The sequence below is a fragment of the Triturus cristatus genome, chromosome 9, assembly GCF_964204655.1.
Source record: "Triturus cristatus chromosome 9, aTriCri1.1, whole genome shotgun sequence".
NCBI lineage: Eukaryota > Metazoa > Chordata > Amphibia > Caudata > Salamandridae > Triturus > Triturus cristatus.
The window spans coordinates 82,955,361-82,980,567 of NC_140592.1; the positions used below are offsets into that span (position 1 = coordinate 82,955,361).

Below are 25,207 nucleotides of genomic sequence, written 5' to 3' on the forward strand. Positions count from 1 at the left end.
TACACATATGCATACAAAGTCAGATTTAAGGATTAAGAGAAAACCAACACTGCTTTGCAGTAAAAGGTGGTTGGACAAGCTCATGTGTGTCTGTTTTTGCAGCTGTGGGGGAGGGGCGAGACAAATAGATCTGTGGGTCGGGCACTATCTGGCACCCCTCTAGAGACACCACTTCTGGGCTTGAAGAGGATAACGATTGCACAAATGCTCAAATATAATGGCAGTCGCTTGCCTTTAGGAAGTTGAATCATCCTCTGTAGCCCTTGTACTCACCATATGAAGAAGCTGAGAAGACGAATGGTTGCCTGCAGTTAATGCAGACGTTCCCTAGGTTGTTGAGCAGAGGGTTGTTGGTGGAGCACCTGTAACACATGGGAACAAGCTCCTGCAAGAAAAGAAAGCACAAACAAGAAGCTGCAATTTAGCAACAGCAGGACCACGACCATCATTGAGTACTATCAGTGGGCAACCAACACTGAAGAAATTCTCTGTATCGAGCACATCCATGTATACAGGGAAACAACAATGCACGTAAATGGGGCTACAAGAAGCATAGATATCCTTTCTTTATAGGGTTGATAAGGCAACTTATTTTTCCGTAACAATATTTAGGGCGCGAACCGCTGCAGACACCCTTAGACGTTAATCACTAAAAGAAGTACTATTAATTTGGGAACTTCAATGATTATGTACAAGCAGGATTGCATTCTTGATACACAACCCCTGTAACTAATAAGACTGGCCCTCGAGCCCACAGTGGGGGCAAAATGATGACGTCTCCTTCTCTTGGCTTATTCGCACTCTATCCACTGCATGCCGTGGGATGCCCCTTCTTTCAGGACTGCAAGGGCATTTATAGTGGCCGCATGTAACCAATGCATAGGTACTGCTCCTCAGTTCACTTCTGGACTGACCCTATAAGGCACTTTCCTGACTGTTTCCAGTCATTGCCTAGGTTTTCTTATTCATGGGTTCATTCCTCAGGATGCTTTTCTGTCACAGACCCTAAAGAGCATTCACGATGGCTCTGCTTCTCCTCTGCAGGCCTGTGGGTTACCGCTTGCCACTCCTGGGTGGAACCTATAGAGACCTGCTCAATCATTCTCTACCATCACTTCATATGAAGTGCCGGAGGTTAAATCTCACCCACCTTCCTACCTTCACACACGCAGGGACGGTGACCTATGACAGGACCAGAGCACCCCTCCGCACAACTCAAAACACTTTCCACTCAGGCCACACTGCAACTGAAAACTAGTCAAACAATGTACTCTCCTTCTGGGCAGCATGCTACCTGTCAGCTACTGTACTTCTGCATCCTGTCATGGGTAGAAAGCACCGTTTACATTCACTTACAATAAAATACAGTATCTCAATGGCAGCAGCAATGTAAACCCACCACACCCCCACTGTCCCAAGCATGCACGAGCGGTGTCTCCTCGGAGTAGACAACCATACCAACATAGCTGCCAAATAGTGAACAGGGCTGAGAGCATTATAGCAGGATAGCTGCCCCTCATCTTAGCTAGAGGACTTGAACCTAGGGGGGTGTATTTGTGACCTTCATTGACACCCGGGAACCACACAGGTGTTAGGCACTCATGGAATCTTGATTCATCCGCCCAGCTATCAGCAGCGCCCCTTCCTGGTCCCAGTGGCACCGTGCAACTGAACCTCAGCTGCAGCAGGAGCCACACACGCCTTGCTGACTGCGGCATCCTATTATGGCAGCTTTCAGGGGAGAAGTACAGGCAGAGGCCCACAAGCAAAATAATTTATTTAAGTGAAAAAAGAAGGGTTTGGGGCAAAGCACAATTGCACCTATCCCTAGTAGAGTTTTATATAAACATGGTGCTAGTGACCGGAGATCCAAAACCCCTAAATCTCCTGAAGCTAAACGCTTCAAATAACCATAAACACAATCCAATGGTCCAGCACCCAAAATACAGTTCAAGTGTTAAACATTATTATGACACAAGTAAATGTCAGTGGATTATCTTCCATAAGAAAACATGGACTTTCAGCAGAGTTGTTTTTTTCTTCGATCCTTTATTCAGAAATTTCTTTCAAACATGTTAAAACAGACCATAGCCAACGCGTTTCATCCTCGCGGACTTCTTCAGGGCATTAATTAGTGACTTTATTTTTCTGTGGTCTGTGCTCTACCGGTTAAAATTGCAGAATTCTTTCTTTATGGTCTTTTTGTATACTCTTACGATATCTGAGGGAGAGATATGGCGATTAGACGCTTTCTATTCCTGATTTTCACAATTCGTTAAATTATTCAGTATCAGCCATCCCTCAATTCAATAGTCATTTGTCATTTTCAATTTGCCGGCATGGTCGCAAAATAACTCTTAATCCAAATCGTTTTTAAACCTTCTCCACTTCATTGTCTTTATGAAAGAGATGCCATGGTTGCAGGCCTATAAAATGAATGTGGAATCTGTACTTTGAAAATAAAGCTCTTAATAAGCAGCGTATAATGTGCAGGAACAGGTATGTTCAGCAGTGCCTAAGTAACATTCAGAAGCAGCTGTGGGTTAGAGTGCTTGGAAACCACAGTTACGTTCCATTATTTTTGTAAAGAAATCCAGCAATCAATACACTGACACTCTCCTTACGGGTATGGGTTACGTAAAGGAATTTCCTGGGGGAAACTTTAGAAGAAACAGTTTCAAACCTACCTAACCTTCTAATTGCTGACTCAGAAGTTACAGTTCTGCTCAGTGATCTGCCAGGTACACAGACTGGTCTGGCTGACATCACTCGGCAGTAATGAGCACTCGGCAGTAATGAGCAAGTTACTTACCTTTCGTAACGCCTTATATGGTAGAGACATGAGCTAGCCGCAGATTCCTTACCTTTGAATTTCCCAGGCGACAGACTGGATAAGGAAGATTTTATTTTGAGCAATACCCCTGCACACTTGTAGGTGGCATCTGTTGGCTCCACGTGACACTCACCTCTGTGCTGTAGTGACGTCCGCGTCACCGATATAGGCACCACCTTGGTGCGCTGACGTCAGTTACTTTTCACAACTTTCTACACCAGAAGGTAAGAGCCATGAAGTGCACTGACATTGGTGTGTTTCGAACAACTAGGGCCCTGAAAAGGGATCAGGCCTGACCTAGAAACCTCTCTGCAGTGCGGGGAGGATGGGTGGGTCGGTAAGGAATCTGCGGGTAGATCATGTCTCAACCAGACAAGGCATTATTGAAGGTAAGTAACTTGTTCATTTGATAGAGACAGCTAGCTCCAGATTCCTTACCTTTGAATAGATACCCAAGCAATACCATTCCCGGAGGAGGGACTGCAGACAAGTTTAGACCAGAAAGCCCTGCAGGACAGAACAGCCAAAAAAGCCCACATCAGGAATGTGAGAACCAAATTAAGATCTCACTGGCAGGATGAAGGGGGAGGTGGGAACATATGTACACGTATTTTGAGGAATCTATTTACAATAGGAGATTTAAATAATGAGGGTTGGTCTGGCAGCTGCAGAAAGGCAGACAGGGCTGAAATGTACACTTTGAGAGTGCCCAGGGCAGAGCCCTGCTGAGAAAGGGTCAAAATAGGAAGTAAAATGTAAGAAAGGGAGGCAGAAAGAGGGTCTATAAACTTTTCTGTACAATATATTACAAACTTGTTCCATCTGCAGGCGCACACCGATTTAGTAGAGGGATGCCTGGCTGCCAAAATAACAATACAGACTTCGGGAGGAAGGTTAAATGCTGTCAACTGCCGCCGCTCTATCTGCACGCAAGAAGGCGTAGAGTTGACAGGTTCAGGTGGAGGATCTTCCCCTGCTGTGACAGAAGATTCTCCTGAAAGGGCAGTCTGATCGCAGGATCGATGCTCAGTTGGAGAAGCTCCGGATACTAGACTTTCTGTGCCCAGTCCGGAGCCACAAGAATGACTTGGGGCACAGCCGCTCCTGATCTTCTTGAGAACTCTGGACACAAGTGGTAAAGGCAGAATGGCATACAGGAGGCTTGAGCTCCACTCGAGACTAAAAGAGTCTCAGATCGAGAGCCGTCTTGGAAACTCATTACATGTTCTCAGCGGTGGCAAACAGATCTAGCCAAGATTCTCGCCACTGTTGAAGGAGACCTTGTGCCACCTCTGGATGGAGACATAATTCATGATCCGCTAGGCATCGACGGCTGAGTTTGTCCACCCTGGCGTTCAGCGAACCTGCCAGGTGTTGAACCACCAGGGATATGCCCTGCTGATCCAGCCAAGTCCAGAGATGCAGGGCCTCTTGACAAAGGGTCCACAACCCCACGCCACCCAGTTTGTTGCAGTACCACATGACGGTGGTGTTATCTGTGAACACTTGTACTAGCCTTCCCTTGATGGAAGAAAGGCTTTTAATGCTACTCAAATCGCTTGGAGCTGAAGCAAGTTGATGTGAAGTCTGGATTACATTGGAGACCAGAGTCCTCTGTTCTTCACCTCTCCTAGATGGCCGCCCCATTCCAGGATTGACGCATGTCATTACTGTGAGATCTGGTTGGGGAAGGGAGTGGAGTCTGCGGCTGACCCAATCATGGTTTATCAGCCACCACTGTGAATCCTGTGCAGTTCCCTCTGAGATTTGGACCATGACGGAGAGATTCCCCTGATGCTGCACCCACTGGAACTTCAGATCCCTCTACATAGCCCGCATATGCCATGTGGCATGTGTCACCAGCATAATGCAGAGGCCATGATGCCCAGCAGCCTCAGACTCAGTTTCATCGAAACCCAGGATAGAGGCTGAAATATCATTATCATAGCCTGAATATCCTGGACTAACTACTCAGGAGGATAAGCCCAAAACTGCACTGTGTCTAGAACAGCTCTGATGAAATGGAGCATCTGAGAGGGAGTCAGGTGTGACTTTGGCACGTTGATAGTGCGGCCCAGTGAGTGCAGAAGGTTCACCGTAGTCTGAATGTGGGTGACGACGTACTGGGGCGAGTGCGCCTTCAGCAGACGGTTGTCGAGTTAGGGGGAAGACTTGCACCTCTGACCTCCACAGATGAGCAGTAACCACCGTCATCGCATTGGTGAACACCCGAGGGACGCTGGTAAGGCCAAAGGGAAGCACAGTGAACTGAAAGTTCTCATAGCCTACCATAAACCGCAGATAGCACTGGTGGGCAGGCAGGATGGGAATATTAGAATAAGCCTCCTGCAAGTCCAACACTCCCATCCAGTCTTCTGGGTCCAGGGCAGACAAGACTGCAGCCAACATGAGCATTTTGAATTTCTTCTTTTTGAGGGAGAGATTGAGAGTTCAGAGATCGACGATAGGACAAAGGCCCTTGTCCTTTTTGGGAACCAGAGAGTAGTGGGAATAACAAACACGCCCTACTTCTGGCACCAGAACCCTCGCTATTCCTCCCTTGGCCAAGAGGGCCGTGACCTCCTCGCGGAGAACAAACAGATGATCCTCCGCCAGGGGATCATGAGATGGTGGCATGGTGGGAGGGATATTCTTGCAGGGGAGGGAGCAACCCCTTCGGACAATCTGAAAAATCCACCTGTCTCATGTTATGTGCTGCCAGTGGGGTAGGTGATGGTGAATCCTGAAGCCAACTGGGTACCCATGGTGCTCAAGGGGCAGATTTGGAGAATTTGTAGGTTGTTGCAGGCGAGGGGGCGGTGGGGGATGGCGAAATGACATGACTGTTTGCCACCTGACCCACGAGGTACCGTACCCTCGTCCACACAAAGTCTGGGAAGCATGCGTGGTGTAGTGGCTGGGCGGGAATTGGCATGGCTAGAAGCCCTTCTGTAGCCACGAAAGGCAGATTAGGATGGACGTGGGACCCCAGAGAGGCCTAAGAATCTGGCCGTAGCATGAGTATCCTTAAAGCATTTGAGCGCTGAATCTGCTTTGTCTCCGAAGAAACAGAAGCCCTTTTGTCATGAGCCAGGCGTGGCGCCAAAGGGCCATGTCATGGAAATCGCTCCGACTAGCGACTCAGTTGTGTCAAGTCCACATCAAATAATGAACTTTCCTGCATCTCTCCCAACTGTGACAGCTTAAGAGAGTACAGCTTGGACCTCCTCCGGGACCTGTGGCAGCACTTGTGCAACCATATCCCACAAAGTGTAGGAATAACAGCCCAAAAGGTATGCGGTGTTCACAAACCGCAATATCAGGCTGGCTGAAGTAAACATACTTCCCAAATGAATTCAGCCTCTTGAATTCCCTATCTGGGAGAGCGATAGGAAAAAACACATTGGAAGGTGAAGGCTTGGATCACCATGCTTCCAGGGGTAGTGTGCTGCGTGAGGAAGTTTGGGTCCCCAGGAGCGGGGCTACGGGCAATCATCCTATTCTTAGGAGCCCCTGTGCTGGGTTTGGACCAGGTACCCAAAAAGGATGTCAGTGAGGGCGTCGTTGAATGGGAGTAAGGGTTCCAATGTGGAGACTCCCAGTTGTAGTACCTCAGTCAAGAAATTAGTCTTCACAGCGCCTGAGGATAGCTGAAGGCCAAGGATCTCAGCCGCCCCCTGCATCACCACTGGGTAGGAAGCTCCCTCCTACAGTAGGGTTAGAAAGCAGAAAGCATCTGGAGAAGTATCAAGGCCGTTGGCCTCACCCAGTTTCTCACACCGGTCCATACTCTGTTCTTCTTCATAGGGCGGATATTTTAAAGGGTTCAGTGGCCCCCTCCTATTCTTCCTCGAGGCCTAGCCCATGAAAATAAGCTTCAGGCTTCAATCTAGGCGGCAAGGCTCCTGCCGGAGTTGGTACCATGTGATACCCATTCTACTCCATGTGCGGAAATATAAAGAGGACACCACTTCAGGTCAATTAGATAGCAGAAAGGCTCCTCAACTGTAGGGGTGTCTTCTCTGGAAGCGCCTAGGACCATCTTTAAGGCTAAGTCAGTGTGGGCCAATCAGATAGCATGAAGGGTGTCCAGCACTTGAGGACATAATTAGCTGGGTTCAGTGAAGAGTTACACGCAATAGTGGTAACAAGTACAATGCAGAATGGGGCTTATTTCCCTATAAACAACACAGTCCTGAAGATGGTCTTGAGGATACTTACTGTTTGAGACCGAAACTTTGACGTACCACCCATCTCTCCCTTGGACCACTTGCATCACTCCAACGAGTTTTTGTTAGGATACTATGATAGACATTTTTGTGTTGAATGGAGAGAGTGAGTTGCCAGTACATTGCCAAATGTCTAAACATTTCCAGGTTCATAGTCTTGTAAGCAAACACGTCAATGTACTATGCAATACTATTTTTTTTTAACCCCTTTATTTCTTATATGTTTAATTTCAATATAACATGAAAAAGCATATACCCCTGTTTCTTTAATTTATTCAACACTTCATTCCAATGTTTCCTCTGACTAATTACAACTAATTAAGTCGCATTGTCACTCTTGGACATCACTGAATGAAGTAAGTATTATTTTTGCCAAATAACTCAGTTGAAGGCACCTTTACTGACTTTATCATAGAAACCCAAGCCCACAAGGGAATAATGGGTTGCCTGTTAGAGTCGGGGATCTCTGGTTGGCGCAAGGTTGCCCTTGTGTCAAGCAGGAACCCTCTCCTCCACGTCAGGGCGCAGGATAACCCCTCGCGAATGACCCTCGCTCACCCTCTAGGTGCGTGGCGTGAGCAGCCAAGGCGATTCCTCAGGCGTTGTTGGTTAAGCACTTACAATCGTACACACAGTAAATACATCAATCCCCCCAGAAACGGACACCAGACTTGGATATATATAAAAATACGATTCTTTATGTAAAAATAAGGTAGATATATCTCAGCAGACTTATCACAAGACCAATAACGTTTTCGCTATGCCACCAGATTATACAGCAGGCAAATGTTCTGGGTTCGTAGTTTCAAATGGATAGTTTGTAGTCTCTTTACTTGTAGTTCCAGTACTCACGGAGATCGGTTCCTGCGAACGGGGAAATAAGGCGTTGCGGGCCCCGAGCCCGATACTGGAACTTCTTTCGTGATGTGGAGAGTTCGGCACAGGTCGGTGCGACTCTCAGCTTGGGAAGTGTTCTTGGGTCCTCAATCAGCAGGTGTGGGCACGTAGGCAGGCGCGGCCAGCGACCCTGTAGCACGGCGGTGCAGGAGGGTCTCCACAGCGGGGGCGGCGCGGCCTGAGATGTCCGAGGATAGCGAAGCGGGGTCACAGGGCACAGTCAGTGCAGCTGGATGACCCGGCGTAGATCACAGTCGTCGGACGGCTTCCGGCAGGAGGGGTGATAGCGCGTTCAGCGCACTCCAATGGCAGGCGGTGACAGGGATGCAGGCGGCCTGGCCCGGGGACAGAGAGCGGCTCGGGACGGAGCGGGGCTCTCACGGGATTGAGGCAGGCGAGCTTCTGGGTGTCACGGCCCTAGGAGGGGCGATGAGGGGCGCAGTCTCTTTTCCAGCGGGATGCACACACGGCTCGAATTGGAGGACGAGCAAGAAGCACAGAGAACCCACTGTTCCTGGGGTTCAGTTCAGGGGGCAAGCTCAGATCAAGCCCTTGGAGAATGTTCAAGCACAAAGTAGCAAAGTCTTTTCAGTAAGTCTCTTCCTCTCCTCTCTCAGCAAGGCAAGCAGCAGGCCAGCTCCTCCGGCGTCTTCTTCTCCTTCTAGTCGGGCAGAGGTTCTTTGTGGTAAACAGGATTCTGATTTCTTAGGAGCCAGGCTCCTACTTTTATACACCAATTCTTTTGTTCTTTAGCGCCAGGGGGCCTAGGCCTGGCTCAGTCCAGTTCTGGAGCACTTTGCTATGGTGACTCTGCTCTTTCCTTTCAGCAGCAGGGCAGAGACATCAGCCGCCCCACAGGGGGTGGCGCCGGCTTTGTGGTGGCAGAGCACAGGTCTATTCAAGAGTCAAGGTGTACTCCTCCCACCCATCCAGGTGTAATCTCTCTACCCACCACCTGGCAGCCAACCTGTCTCTGGGGATCCCCCCACCCTGCTCCTTACTGTTGCCAGGCAGAACACATACACACAGCAGAGGCGGACTGAGATGGTCAGGTCAGTAAATACTAACTTTCTAAAAGTAGTATTTACAAACCCAGGATATTAAAATAAACTTGACTACAAGAAGTATTTTATTATTCTGAGTTCAGGCATACCAAACTTGACACTCTACCATGCTCTCTGAGTCCACTGGGGTCACAGCGTTGGCGTGACCCCGGCAGCCCATTCTGGCCTATGGAGAGCAGGTAGCCTTCAATAGTGAAAAACGACAAGGGCTGTAATTCACTACTAAGACATGCCACACACATCAGGGCATGTCCTACCTTATGCCTACAATGCACCCTGCCCTCGGGCCTACCAGAGGGGTGGCTAATATGTAGGTAAGGGAAGGTTTAGGGACTGGCAAGTGGGGGCACTTGCGCAGTCAGCGCGACGGTCCCGGACCGCGCACAGGGTCTGCGGTGGCAGACCCTAGACACACTTTACAAGGCCGCTTCCGTGGGTGGCGCAACCAGCGCTGCAAGCCCACCAGCAGCATTGGCATTCACAAGCCCTGGCACCCCTGGTGCACTTTACTGGGGACTGACAGTGAATCCAATAAACCAATCAGGAACATCAATTACAGGTACACTTTACTTAGGGAGCACTTGCACTGCGGCACGGATTAGCCGTGGCGCAGTGCCCTGAGCGGACAACACCAGCAAAACAGTCGAGGCACACCATCAAAAAAGTGGAAGGGAAACTCACGCCAAGGTGCCTGGTCTTACACGTGTCCCCTCCAGCTGAAATGTGGGGAGAACTACCCTTGCCCAGGGGGTTCCTCGTCACTAAGGCGGAAATACCTGGACAGACCGTCAGCGTTGGCGTGATCTGTACCAGGACGGTGTTCCACCGTAAAGTCCATACCCTGTAGGGAGATGGACCACCTCAACAGCTTCGGGTTTTCACCCCTCATTTGCATCAACCATCTGAGGGGCCTGTGGTCCGTCTGAACCCGGAAGTGAGACCCAAACAAGTAGGGTCTTAGCTTCTTCAGCGCCCAGACCACAGCAAATGCTTCTCGCTCAATTGCACTCCACCTACTTTCCCGTGGAAGTAACCTTCTACTGATGAAGGCTACGGGTTGGTCCCAGCCCTCCTCAGTCATCTGTGAGAGAACAGCCCCTACACCATGCTCTGAAGCGTCTGTCTGGACTAGGAATTCCTTGGAGAAGTCAGGGGCCAAGAGCACGGGCGCCGTGCACATGGCAGTCTTCAGGGTGTCGAAAGCTTTCTGACAGGTGTCAGTCCAAATCACGTTCCTGGGCTGCTTCTTTGAAGTCAGCTCTGTCAAGGGGGCAACGATCGTTCCATAGCCCTTGACAAACCTCCTGTAGTACCCAGTGAGCCCCAGGAAGGCCCTCACTGCGGTCTGCGTCTTGGGGGGTTCCCAAGCCAGGATGGTTTCAATTTTGGGTTGCAAGGGTGCCACCTTGCCACTCCCCACTTGGTGTCCCAAGTACACCACGGAACCCTGCCCGATCTGGCACTTGCTTGCCTTGATCGTGAGGCCTGCTCGGCGCAGCGCCATCAATACTTCCCAGAGGTGGCGCAGGTGTTCAGGCCAGGTGGCACTGAACACTGCGATGTCATCCAGGTAGGCGGCACTGAACGCATCCAGCCCAACCAGTACCTGGTTGACCAACCTCTGAAAGGTGGCAGGGGCATTCTTCATCCCAAATGGCATGACTCGGAACTGGAAGTGCCCATCTGGTGTAGAGAATGCTGACCTCTCTTTGGCCCCATCGGTCAAGGCGATCTGCCAGTACCCAGACGTTAAATCAAACGTACTGAGGAACCGGGCAGCCCCCAGCCGATCAATGAGCTCATCAGCTCTGGGGATGGGGTGCGCGTCAGTCTTCGTGACTGAATTGAGTCCTCTGTAGTCCACACAGAACCGGAGTTCAGGTGTGGCTCCCGGCGCAGCAGCTTTGGGGACCAAGACCACGGGGCTGGACCAAGGACTGCTGGAGGACTCAACCACCCCTAGCGCAAGCATCTTGGAGACCTCCTCCTTGATGCAAGCTCTGACCCTGTCAGTTACCCTGTAAGCCTTGTGCTTTACAGGTAAGCTGTCTCCTGTGTCCACATCATGGATGCACCAATCTGTGACACCAGGAACCAGGGAGAATCGGTCGGAAAACTGTCCCAGCAAGTGGCGGCAGTCTTCCTGTTGTTCGGGCGTCAGGGTGGGTGAGAGGTTAACTCCATCCACTGACCCATCTTTCTCAGAGGCCACTAAGAGGTCAGGAAGAGGCTCGGTCTCCTCTTCCATTCCATCATCAGTGGCCAGCAGCATGCCCACTTCGGTCCTCTCTAAGTGGGGCTTAAGGCGGTTAACATGTAGGACCCTCAAAGGGTTCCTGGGAGTCTGCATGTCCACCAAGTAGGTGATAGGACTTTTGCGCTCCACAACCTCAAATGGACCGGTCCACTTATCCTGAAGTGCACACGGCTCCACTGGGGCCAAGACCCACACCTTTTGTCCAGGTTGAAGCTCTACCAGAGTGGCATTCCGGTCGTACCACCGCTTCATCTCCTCCTGGCTGGCTTCCAGATTTGCCTCAGCAAGTTGCCTGAAACGCCGAGTCTGGTTTCGGAAGGCCAGCATGTAACTATATACATTCTGGGGAGGTTTCCTGGGAGATTGCTCCCAGCCTTCCTTTACCAAACTCAGAGGTCCTCTTACCGGGTGACCATACAGAAGCTCAAAGGGGCTGAATCCTAGAGACTTCTGTGGCACCTCTCGGTAAGCGAAGAGCAGGCATGGCAAGAGGACGTCCCACTTACGCCTCATTGGACCGTCCAGGCCCATGATCATGCCTTTGAGGGTTCGGTTGAATCTCTCAACCAACCCATTTCCTTGAGGATGGTAAGGAGTGGTGAACTTGTAAGTTACCCCACACTCCTTCCACAGGGATTTCATATACGTGGATATGAAATTGGTCCCCCTGTCGCTCACCACCTCTAGAGGGAATCCCACTCGGGAGAAAATTCCCATCAGTGCCCGTCCCACCACGGGGGCCGTCACTGTCCTCAGAGGGATGGCTTCAGGGTACCGGGTGGCATGGTCCACCAAGACCAGGATGAACCTGTTGCCCAGGGCTGTCTTGGGGTCCAGAGGCCCCACAATGTCAATACCCACTCGTTGGAATGGCGTACCGACCACAGGGAAAGGTTGCAGAGGAGCCTTATGCTTCCCTCCGCTCTTACCACTTGCCTGGCAAGTCTGACAGGTTCTGCAGTAGGAATCTGAATTCTTATGCATTTGGGGCCAGTAAAAGTGGGTGACAAGCCTGTCATAGGTCTTGTCCATCCCCAAATGTCCTGCTAACGGCACATCATGAGCCAGCCCCAGTAGGAAGGTTCTGAACTTCTGGGGTACCACCAGCACACGGGCTGACCCAGGTTCAGCAGCCTTAGGCTCGGAATACAGGAGGTCACTCTCCCAGTACACGTAGTGTGTTTTGGCCTGAACACCATTGGCCTGGTCTGCAGCCTGTTGCCGCATACCCACGAGAGAAGGGCATTCTTTCTGCTCCCTGCAGAATTCCTCCCTGGAGGGACCTCCTTCTTGCTGCCAATGGGTCAGCTCAGGCAGATCTCCCAGTTCGGCAATCTGTTCCCCGGTAGGCTCCAGAGCATCCCCCTCAGGGTCTACTTCCTCCTGGGCCGTGGGAACTTCGGGGGCCGGTTTCCCGCGCCTCCTGCGCCTTCTCCCTAAGGCCGGTTCCTGGACCTCTCCCTCAGGCTCCAGGACCCTCTCAACACCCCTACTGGCTGCCATGGACCGGGTGGTCACGCACGCCCAGTCGGGTAGACCCACCATCCTCAGATGCGTGGTCTTCTCTACCTTTTCCCAAGGGGAACTCTCCAGGTCGTTCCCTAGCAGACAATCTACAGGCATGTCAGTTCTCACAGCGACTTGTAGAGTACCAGAGACCTCCCCCCACTCAAAGGGAACTTGAGCCATTGGACAACGACTCTCTACGTTGTCAGCATTGACAACCCTACAGTAGGCATTGGGTACAATTTGCTCTTGAGACACCAGGTGTTGCCTCACCGAGGTCACGCTGGCTCCTGTATCTCTAAGAGCCTCAACCTTCTTTCCATTGATGGTCACCACCTGCCCATATTTCTTAGTGTTAGAGGGCAGGTAGGTTACAGGGACCATCTCACTGTCTCCTAGCGAGACTAGGGTCATCTGCCCGGGACCCCCACCCTCCTGGACTGCTACTTCTTCCCCAAAGTTAACACTAGCTACTTGCCGGGGTGGAGCACCAGTGGGTGCGGTCTTACCAAACAGGCGACACTTAGGATCAGAGGCAATGTGACCCGGATCACCACACTTATAACAATTGAAGGGCCCCTTTGGAACAGGTCTACCTGTCGGGGCCCCGTTCTGCTGCGGGGGTGGGGGAGGCTGAGAACCCTTCTGCTGGTTCCCTTGGGAATTACTTTGGGGGCCTTTTTGGAACCCCTTCTGCTTACCCTTGTCCCCCCCACTCTTCTGCTGGGGACCCTGCCCACCTTTGGCGGAGTCTCCCACTTGACCCTTGTGGACCCTGGTGCTGAGCCAGCGGTCCGCCTCCTCAGCAAGCTTCCTCGGGTTGGACAGCTTGCTATCAATCAGGTGCTGGCGTAGCTCAGGAAAACATTGACTGGACAAGTGCTCCCATGCAATTAAATCAAGCAGCCCTTGATAATCATTCACTTTGCTACCCTTCACCCAACCATCCAGCGCTCTGCAGAAAAAGGTCACATATTCCACATACGTACTCTCAGGGATCTTCTTGGTCTCCCTGAACCTCTGTCGATATAGCTCCGGAGTTAACCCATACCTGGTCATTAAAGCTTCCTTCATATGGGGGTATGAGGTTTGGAGATCTAAGGGTAAATCTAATAGTGTGTCACGCCCTTCAGCAAGGAACCTTCCCCACAACCCCGCTCCCCAGTCTTTCTCAGGGACCCGGTGTGAGGACATGGCCACCTCGTAGGCCCTAAACCACTGCCCTATGTCATCCTTTCTGAAATACTCCTTTACTACATCTTTGGGGATGTACACCTTGGACTCTACCTGCGCTGGTGGAGTGCTGCCACCAGAAGGAGTGGTGTCCAAACTTTTCGCCTTCAGCTCCAACTCCTTCAATCTGATATCATGATCCATTTGGCGTGGTTGTGCCTCCAGGGCCAACTTCTGCTTTTCCATTTCCATCTGTCCTGCCAACTTTGCCATCTCCATTGCATGCGCCCTGTCTGCTGCCCTGTCTGCCAGCTCCTCTGGCGACCGGACTCTGCTGGGCTCCTCAAGGTTGTCGGGTGGAACGATGTCCCCCGCATTCCGTGGGTCTCGTGACTCCTTCCAGGCTCTCAGCGCCTTGAGGTACTGGTTCTTCTTCCTGAATCCAGCATGGGGAACTCTGAATTTTACACTGTAGCCTTTCAATTGCTCCGTGGTGTAACCTTCCAGTCTCTCCCAATCCACCTCATCGATTCCAGAAATCACAGAGAGTGCTCTCCCAGCGGAGTGTGAGCCAGGCATGGTTGCAGTAATGGCAGATGTCTCAACAATTAAAAACCTGTGGCTGCGTTATTTGGTCTGCTCTCACTATCTGGTGATTAATAATTCACTGTATGCAAATTACAAGTGCAAATCCGAAATCCCACCGCTGCCACCAATGTTAGAGTCGGGGATCTCTGGTTGGCGCAAGGTTGCCCTTGTGTCAAGCAGGAACCCTCTCCTCCACGTCAGGGCGCAGGATAACCCCTCGCGAATGACCCTCGCTCACCCTCTAGGTGCGTGGCGTGAGCAGCCAAGGCGATTCCTCAGGCGTTGTTGGTTAAGCACTTACAATCGTACACACAGTAAATACATCAATCCCCCCAGAAACGGACACCAGACTTGGATATATATAAAAATACGATTCTTTATGTAAAAATAAGGTAGATATATCTCAGCAGACTTATCACAAGACCAATAACGTTTTCGCTATGCCACCAGATTATACAGCAGGCAAATGTTCTGGGTTCGTAGTTTCAAATGGATAGTTTGTAGTCTCTTTACTTGTAGTTCCAGTACTCACGGAGATCGGTTCCTGCGAACGGGGAAATAAGGCGTTGCGGGCCCCGAGCCCGATACTGGAACTTCTTTCGTGATGTGGAGAGTTCGGCACAGGTCGGTGCGACTCTCAGCTTGGGAAGTGTTCTTGGGTCCTCAATCAGCAGGTGTGGGCACGTAGGCAGGCGCGGCCAGCGACCCTGTAGCACGGCGGTGCAGGAGGGTCTCCACAGCGGGGGCGGCGCGGCCTGAGATGTCCGAGGATAGCGAAGCGGGGTCACAGGGCACAGTCAGTGCAGCTGGATGACCCGGCGTAGATCACAGTCGTCGGACGGCTTCCGGCAGGAGGGGTGATAGCGCGTTCAGCGCACTCCAATGGCAGGCGGTGACAGGGATGCAGGCGGCCTGGCCCGGGGACAGAGAGCGGCTCGGGACGGAGCGGGGCTCTCACGGGATTGAGGCAGGCGAGCTTCTGGGTGTCACGGCCCTAGGAGGGGCGATGAGGGGCGCAGTCTCTTTTCCAGCGGGATGCACACACGGCTCGAATTGGAGGACGAGCAAGAAGCACAGAGAACCCACTGTTCCTGGGGTTCAGTTCAGGGGGCAAGCTCAGATCAAGCCCTTGGAGAATGTTCAAGCACAAAGTAGCAAAGTCTTTTCAGTAAGTCTCTTCCTCTCCTCTCTCAGCAAGGCAAGCAGCAGGCCAGCTCCTCCGGCGTCTTCTTCTCCTTCTAGTCGGGCAGAGGTTCTTTGTGGTAAACAGGATTCTGATTTCTTAGGAGCCAGGCTCCTACTTTTATACACCAATTCTTTTGTTCTTTAGCGCCAGGGGGCCTAGGCCTGGCTCAGTCCAGTTCTGGAGCACTTTGCTATGGTGACTCTGCTCTTTCCTTTCAGCAGCAGGGCAGAGACATCAGCCGCCCCACAGGGGGTGGCGCCGGCTTTGTGGTGGCAGAGCACAGGTCTATTCAAGAGTCAAGGTGTACTCCTCCCACCCATCCAGGTGTAATCTCTCTACCCACCACCTGGCAGCCAACCTGTCTCTGGGGATCCCCCCACCCTGCTCCTTACTGTTGCCAGGCAGAACACATACACACAGCAGAGGCGGACTGAGATGGTCAGGTCAGTAAATACTAACTTTCTAAAAGTAGTATTTACAAACCCAGGATATTAAAATAAACTTGACTACAAGAAGTATTTTATTATTCTGAGTTCAGGCATACCAAACTTGACACTCTACCATGCTCTCTGAGTCCACTGGGGTCACAGCGTTGGCGTGACCCCGGCAGCCCATTCTGGCCTATGGAGAGCAGGTAGCCTTCAATAGTGAAAAACGACAAGGGCTGTAATTCACTACTAAGACATGCCACACACATCAGGGCATGTCCTACCTTATGCCTACAATGCACCCTGCCCTCGGGCCTACCAGAGGGGTGGCTAATATGTAGGTAAGGGAAGGTTTAGGGACTGGCAAGTGGGGGCACTTGCGCAGTCAGCGCGACGGTCCCGGACCGCGCACAGGGTCTGCGGTGGCAGACCCTAGACACACTTTACAAGGCCGCTTCCGTGGGTGGCGCAACCAGCGCTGCAAGCCCACCAGCAGCATTGGCATTCACAAGCCCTGGCACCCCTGGTGCACTTTACTGGGGACTGACAGTGAATCCAATAAACCAATCAGGAACATCAATTACAGGTACACTTTACTTAGGGAGCACTTGCACTGCGGCACGGATTAGCCGTGGCGCAGTGCCCTGAGCGGACAACACCAGCAAAACAGTCGAGGCACACCATCAAAAAAGTGGAAGGGAAACTCACGCCAAGGTGCCAGGTCTAACACTGCCCTTTTGTTTATTATACAATCGGAATACCTTGCAGTAATACCAGTTGCAAAGACCAGTGCCAGATGTTATTCCCTCGGATAGGTCATAAAACAAGCATTTGCAATGCAATAGGTCTCGCATTTATGCGAGTTTGAGCTATTGACATTGCAAATAGCAATGCCTTTTATTTTTGTTTTTAAAACATAAATAAAAGGCATTGCCATTTATAATGCCATTAGCTTAAACTCGGGTAACTGCGAGACCTATTGCATTGCAAAAGCTTGTTTTTGCTGGTGCTGCCATTGATGCGGCCTTGGGGGGCTGTGCGCTTGGTCTTCCGGATTTGCTGCTGGTCGCATCTTAGTGTGGATTTGAACATCTTTGTCTGCAGATTTTGGCTCACTCTCCGTGTGTGCTCCAGTTGCTTCCAGTGTCGTTTCGTCAGCCTGAGTAGGCGACAGTCATATGAACTTTCACTGGAGCACAAGCTACAGAATGCAAATGTTGCTTTGAAAGGCTGTGCACTTCAGCTGGCACTCGGTGTGTTAGCATCAGTGATCGTGAAAAACAATTTAAATCTGTTCTTTCCCATGTTGTCCAAGTACCTCTCACTGTAAATCAGTGACTAAGGAAATACATGAGTCTGTAACGGACAGTGTTTTGTGAATGCGATCACTATAACTTTGTATGTGCGTCAGTACAGATGTGTGTACAAACACACACACGTGCACAAACACCCTTCACGATTGCCCATTATAGATGGCTCCACCAATTATATTTGTGGCCAGTTGCATCTCCTTCCCCTGTCCCCAAGCCCCTAGAAATCACTTCTAGAGATACCACTGTGGCTGTCAACATCTGCGCTGTTTCAGGTCCAAATCCCACTGAGGTCTACTCTGCCTTTCATCCTACGGAGGTCCATAAAACGAGTGCTCTGTCTTTTATGCGAGCGTAGCTCTGCAGCACCGTTTGTAAAGCGCCTAGGCAATTTGGAAAGAGTGTTTCGTGGCCCATGGGAGTAGAGTATTAATAAAATGCCCGTGGGTATTGAAAAGTAGTATGGTGACTCGCACGTGCAGGGTCCTAGATTCCTTCCCACTGGCCTTTATCTTAGCATGACATAAGTCACCTAGGAGCTTCGTACAATACAGGGCACGGGTCCTAATGTTGGCAGGGCTGTTACAGCCTTTCATCCTTCCACTGTCATGTGGTTGCCATTTCGTTACGGAACAGCCTACCTATTGTCTAAGTGTGCAACCACATTCCGGTTTGGCAATTACTCCTCTGCTATCAGAGACGCACAAAGGAGCTGTCACATTCCGGACCCTAATGAGTCACTCAGGAAGAAGAGGGGGAGCAGTGAGAGCCCCCCGCGATGAGACGCAAGCAAGGCTACTGTACACCCTGGCGGGGGCTGAAACCACTCACTTTTGTGACGGGCCGGTGCGTGTGTATTGTGGGGGGTAGGGAGGTGGGGGCATTGGGGGATTACACAGCAGGTGTCGACTCCCCAAAAGAAGATAATATGTAAAGAATAGGCTTTCTTTACTTTGAATAATATAACAACCCCCCCGCCACCAACCCCCGACTCCTTTCACCCCAAATCTTTTATGTAGCGCTTAGAGCAGGGCTGAGCGCTAGTTAGATGCCAGGGCCGTGGAGGAGGCCCAGCCGGGTTGGGAGGAGAGTGACGGGGTTGGGGGGGCAGTGGGCTGTACTCCAACCGTTACTGCTAGATGTAAACCTTTGTTGTTTGATGGTCTGAAGTCAGTCAGGGACAGCAGAGCTTGTATAATCTTAAACCGAGGCGGTCTTTCCACTTTGTGTTCACTGCGGTTAAACGCTCCCTAGTGACCCGGCTCATAACAGACCGTGGGACCCTGGCAGGGAGGCTGCATGAGGGTCTCTGCCCATGTCACCGTCTGACAGCAGCTCCAGGCCTTGTAAATGTGCAAGGCCACTCCATCTCCCAGGTTACTCATCACAATAGACAACAAGCCCTTGTGACGTAGCACGTAAGGATCAAGTGCGCCCGCCGTAAGGCGTGCCTTGCTCTGCGCATGGCGCATGTGTGGTATGGGTGTTTGAATACACAGCTGACAGTTGGGGCAGGTTCAGAGACCCGACTATAGCGGACCTAACACTAGGAGCAGTGGAGAGGGCTTGAGAGCAGTACCGGGGCAAGTCAGATCACTGTATTGAATCGAAGGAGGTAGCACCTGGGAAGCCTTCACAGCAGCGAGAAAAAGACACTACTGCCGCCATGTACGGGCACTTGGACCCGCAGCGCTCCCAGTCCCGGGGTTTTAACTGCATCGTCCAGATCTGCAGCGCCAATGTACAGGAGCCGGTAAGTGGAGCATGCTGTACGTGTAAAGCGCGCCGAGCTTGGAGCGTGCGTGCGCATTAAAAAAAACAAAATTGCATGAGGCTTGCGAGGACGGAAGGGGGACAGGAGATGTGCACATCACGTGTCTGTACGTGCGCGTTCACAACCTCCAGTCAGCCCTGCACGTGCCCATCTCCTGTCTCCCTTCCGAAGCAAGTCAGTCCGAGGTGTGTGCGCGCACGTTAGGCAGCCGCGGATGCGGTGAGGGGGGTCGGCAGCGGCGGGGTGTGTGCGCGCGCGTGTGTCTGTGTGTGTGCGTGTGCGCAAGCGCGTCTCAGAAGCACGTCCACAGACCCCGACCCCAATTGCTGCGCGTGCTCCGGTCTGTCTCCTTTGAGAGGCATCTCGGCGTGGCCTTTGGCCAAACAAACATCTAGGCTATGGACATAATTTAGAATTGAGTGGTTATGGAAAATTCTTGAATTTTTGTAGGATGTGCTAAATCCGTAGGATAATACACCTGTTGAATTTCCACGGTCTATGGGCAGAGTGACCAAGCAACTAAGCGAAAAAGGTCATTATCACAGCATGCCGACAGGCGCCCCACGCTGCAGACCTATAATTAACTCAGCAGGTCTTCCGGAGAGGAGCACTCAACGCGCAAATGCTGTTCATGTGAAGCGCGTTCACAGACAGCAATCACAAATCACAACACTCTGCGTGTGCCAGCAGGTCTTCTGGAGAGGAGCACTCAACGCGCAAATGCTGTTCATGTGAAGCGCGTTCACAGACAGCAATCATCACAACCACAACACTGCGCGTGCCCCAGTCTGTCTCCCTTGAGAGGCATCTCGGCGACAATAGGTCTCGAGAGCGAGACCTAAAAACGAGCTGATACCACACACAAAGCAGTGAATAGTTTTTTTGTTCTGGATCAACTGCATCTGCCAAAATCCGGCACACGGAGAGATCTAGACAAAATAAACACAACTAAGATGGCCAACTAAACACATGGGACCAATACATCACAAGGCATGAAACCAAAAAATGTGAAAAAGATAAGACAAGAAGTTGTCTTCCTCTATGCGGTGTGGATCTGAAGCAACAGCCCATCACACTACACCTAAAACCAAGGAATAGTAATCTGTAAGACAATAAGTCTTCCACTTTGCAGTGATGATCTGCAGTAACATCTCATCACACCAGGCCTGAAACCAAGAAATGGAAAAAGTTGAGACAAGATGTCTTCTTCCTGTACACTGAGAGGATCTGGAGCAACATTCCCTCGCACCATGCTTACATCTTCATTCTTTCAATTGAAAAAGGAACTAAATGGCAATCTTTAAAAAGAATATCTCATACGTCTTTAATAAGAACCCTTACCAGCTCTTTCTCATATGGGTTAAAGAACAGAAATCCCGCTTTTGTTGCACACAATCTTAAAGTATTCCCTTTTCAGCCTGTGCAGAACACCTATGTCTTTTTACCCCTCTCTACAGTACTCATTTGTTCCCAGAGAAAGCTCAGTAAAGAAATGTTAATAAATACATAAACAGATAGAAAAGTCTTGGTGTGAAAAGATACAATGTGTCCACTTTGTGAATGAACTCTTGCCAGCACAAGGGACAATATTCAGGTGAGGAGCAGACACGTCCTGTTTTGGCCTGCCCGCTGCCACATTCGGTGGGACCGTTCCAGTGGTCCGGTTGCTACTCCTTCACCTATGAAGCACTGACCCCCTCATTCTGAGGCGGAGCCTTCAAATCTGGACCATATTTAGGTTCAGTATTACGTGTGGTTGACCCAAGATACCCCTTTATAAGAACTGTGGTATATTTACTTATGGTTGGTCCCACGGTCCTGAAGAAGTGTCGCTCGATTTTGAGCACATACGACACGAAACATGTTGACCCCTGTCAACTATAGGCTACCCTGATACCTAGAATCACCTGAGTAGCCTCCCTGGTTTTACTTAGTCCCAGCCCTACTTAACCTAATTAAAATTATTGAGGGGCCAGGGTCTATTTTAGCTTTTTCACACCCCTACATTCTTTAGGAGCCACTACCCTCCACAGTCACACACATGGTCTTCACATAAACGGCGTTCTCAGATCAAAAGATCTCCGCTAAAGATGCCACCAGGCCCGTTGGACATTGCAGCGCCGGTCCGACGAGGAGCGCCCAATGATTAAGCATGACACCCTAACAGGTGTGTGAGGGCAACAAGATCTGAAATTTAATTTTCCCCTCCCAGATTAGACTTAACAGCCGACTCACAACGAATTTCTCCAAATTGGCCATTTAGAGGAACTGCTCTTACCTGTTTTTCCTACATAGACCCCCGGGAGCATTAGAACAGGACCTCTCTAAATAACCAGCTCTCCTGTCCCCCCTCCTGATTACAAGCACAAGGGACAAGACATGTTGTCAGCAAGCTTGGGCAAGAAGGTGGCTTGACCACTAACAATGCAGCAACCTTTACATTTGGGCTTCAAATAGAGTAATCTTAGCTCTTCGAATGCCCTGAAAAGCAATTATGGGTTACAAGAACATCAAAAAGCAAGTAATACTTGCCTCACTGTCATGAAATGGTTTGGATCGGATAGTCAGGCTTCCAAGCTCGATGGAATCCTGGAACCGTGATGGCATCCGCAGACCCTGTAACTTCTCGTAGGCATGTCGGGCAAGTTTATACGCACCCAGAGCCTTGCTTTGCTTAGCAAGAGCATAGAGGGCATTCCTGAAATCAGGTTAAGGCAGAAATGGACACATAGGAGGCTAAATGCATTTTAGGATCTAATGCTTTACAGTAAATTTGACAGAACAACATTTCATCTTCTACACACTGCATCCAAGCAGTAATGTGAATAATAAAGCACAGTTAGTGAAGTGTTTTACTGAAAAAGGAGTGAAAAGAGGCCCAATGTATCAAGGAAAAGGTGGAGAATGAGTGTTTAACTTCTCAACAGTGGAGTAACTGAACAAGTAGCAAAAAAGGAATGGGACGAAGAAAAAGAGAACACGCAAAGGTGTGGGATACAGTGAAGGAGAAAATCCAGAGGTGCTACTAAGACAACAATTACTATGAACTATGCTAAGGTTCATTGGGGGATATTCAGAAGAAGAGGTGCACAAACATCAGAAAATGGAAATGCAGAAGTAAATGTAAAGCTGGACTGCACGAAGCATGAAAAAAGAAATGTTAAGGTGGGGACACAAAATAGGAAGAATTAATGGTTAAGAGAATAGAAGATGAAGAAGAATTAACAATCCCAGTGGTTCTGATGGATTCTGTGTTCCATCTTCTATTTGACCAGGGACAGAGAGAATTATATTCATGTTGTCATGCCACTGGGTGTGCAACTCATATCTCAAGGTATTAAACTTGCAAGACATCAAGAAAGAGCACAATTGACACCACTGTGCCCGGCCCCTCCTGTTTCCATACATGTCCAGCAGCGGACAGACTTAGTGGATCCAAAAGCTGAGAGAGGAGATGAGAAGGGCATAAAACATTTGCTGGAGGAAATAGAGAATCCACCAAAGCCAGTGCTGCCAAAGGTCTTTTTCTACATTTTCAAATCCAACCACCTCCTCTGAATTTTCTATATGCAAAAGATTTAACAGCAATATCTAAAAGTGGAGTGGCGTCAGACAATGTAAAAGTATAGCGACAGCAAAGTGACCATCACAATGCCCCCTGAGCATATTGTGAAAAGACATGCCCCTATGAAGCAGCGGTTGTTCCTAAACACTTATAAGTGCAATATCCCACAAGGTGAAGCCTTGTTGCCTCTTCAAATCTCTCTGCAGAGGAACATACTGAATAGCATGTAATTAGTTCTTCAATCTCTTCAAGGCTGCAACCACACGGATCCCAAACCATGAACCCACCTCAGATTTCTTCAAATAGAGAGAAGACACATAACTCCTCTCAGCTGACACCAATCCTTGACCAACTGCAACATAAAATCTGTATTACTGACAAAGATGCACACTGTGAAATCAACTGATATTGATCACACCAATAACAAAACAAACACCTCCTTCTGCCAAGGAGGTGGGGGGGGGTCTAGAACATGGGCAACCTATAAGAATTCTGTTGACTGAGAAGGTCCATGCACCACATTCTTAGGGTCAATCTGAGGGCAGCCAACGTGATGGTTGTACACTGTTCAGAACCTATTGTGAATTCTGTAATTTGGCAACTGGGTAGCCGCATAAAAGAGTGAATATCTCAAAGATGAACTCTGCATCTCCTCTCTTTGGAAACTCACTTGAACAAAACATCTGTCCTTCTGAGTTCTGGTGTATTGTAGAGAGATCCTTCTCTGGATACCCCCACATTCCAAAAAGGGAGGTAACAACTTCTGAGCCAAAGGCTTCGGTCATGTAATGCCTTTGGTGTCTGTTGGAAACGCCCACTCCCACTCCGCAGGGTGGTGGTGGACTCCCCGAACACACTGTGGTAGCTTGGCTCGAGTGGTCAGGAAACAGGCGCAGTGCTAAGCATACAATATACCCATACAATAACCATGCGTGCATCCGTTCCAAAAACGACTCTACACCGTAAAAATTATGAAAATATTCTTTCTTTATCTTTTTCTCTTAGTTGCTGATTGGAAAAATAAATAGGTCAATCACAATATACAAGTTTCAATTAGTGCAGGTCAAATAAATATTGGCTGTTTGATGAAATAAATAGGGGTGATCATAAATAACAGGGCATAAATACAAGTGCAATATATACAGACAATTAACTACTTTGAGGCAATAAATACTGTACCAATAAATATTGTACACCAACACGTCCTGTGGACCTATAAATATAGTGCAGCAATAAATAGATAAAAACTCAATAAATACAGTATCCCCAATAAATAATTAAAAGTATACAGCAACCCTCATGTAATCAGTTGACTTCTCAATTCTTAAGGGCTGATTTGGCCCAGGCACAGCTTTTAGGGTGGTGGAAGGCTTGAGGGGGGAGGCTACTCCCTGGCTGGGACAAGGCTGAGGCCTAAACTGAGGTAGATCAAAGGGGGGAATACCAGTGCCCTGGCTTTCTCTCTCCACACAACCTCTCTAGGTCAGTCCCAGTTCACCCCAGGCACAGTCAGGTGAGTTTCAGCACCTCCCTAGCCCCTTAGAGCAGTCTCTCAGGTCTCCACAGGGCCTTAGGCGCCCTCTACTCCACTTACTGCCCTTTTTCTGATGTTCCGACGCCGCTGGAGTCGGGTCGACGCCGTGAGGCGGTTCCGGTTCGGTCTCGGCGGCCTCGGCACAATGTCAGTTCTTTGACGACGCCGGTAGGCGGTTCCGGTCCGATGTCGGCGGCCTCGGTTCGATCTCTACCTCCGATTCGACGACGTCGGGCAGTCTCTTCACGATGTCGACCTCGGGCGGCTCCGGTCCGATGGCGCTCTCGGCTCCGATGACGTCGGCCGGCCTGGCCTCGATGTCGACTTCCGGCGACTCCGGGGTGCGATCCTCACCCCCGACCTCCGGTGCTCTTCCTCACAGGTTCCGGGCGACTCCGGAGTGCGATCCACACTCCCGACCTCCGGTTCACCTCTACCTCGGTCTCCGACGACTCCGGAGGGCGGACTTCACTCCTCCGATGACGCCGCTCGCTCGACCTCGGTTCACTTCCTCCTCGACCCCTGGTATTCCTCTCGACCCCCGTCGGCGCCCTCTCACGACCTCAGGCGGCTCCGGGTACGACGTCTGCTACTTCAGTCAGCGCCGCTTCTCCACCTCGGGCTCCAGGTCTTCAGGCTACTCGACGCCGGACTCCAGGGAAACCAGTTCTCAGGTCAGAATCTTGCTGTTTTCTTGGTTCTAAGGCCTGTTCCTGCTGTCCAGGTCCTTAGGATGGTTTTCTTCTGTCTTCTTCCCACACAGGGCTATAGGCTGGGATCCATCAGTAGGGACAAGTATCAAGGGTGGGTTTATGGACCCCACTCCAGGCACAAGTTTCCACCCCTGCTGCTTCACTCCTTCC

General features: G+C 50.4%; 1 protein-coding gene across 1 annotated transcript in view; it reads right to left on the bottom strand.

The window, feature by feature from the left end:
• The window catches only part of IFT122 (intraflagellar transport 122), a 453,095-nt gene that overhangs the window by 68,995 nt on the left and 358,893 nt on the right, over positions 1-25,207 (bottom strand). The window contains exons 24-25 of the mRNA XM_085624471.1: positions 21,778-21,943; positions 274-385 (exon numbers count right to left, since the gene is read on the bottom strand). Coding sequence (XP_085480597.1) covers positions 274-385; positions 21,778-21,943 — 278 coding nt within the window. The remainder of the gene's footprint in view (positions 1-273; positions 386-21,777; positions 21,944-25,207) is intronic.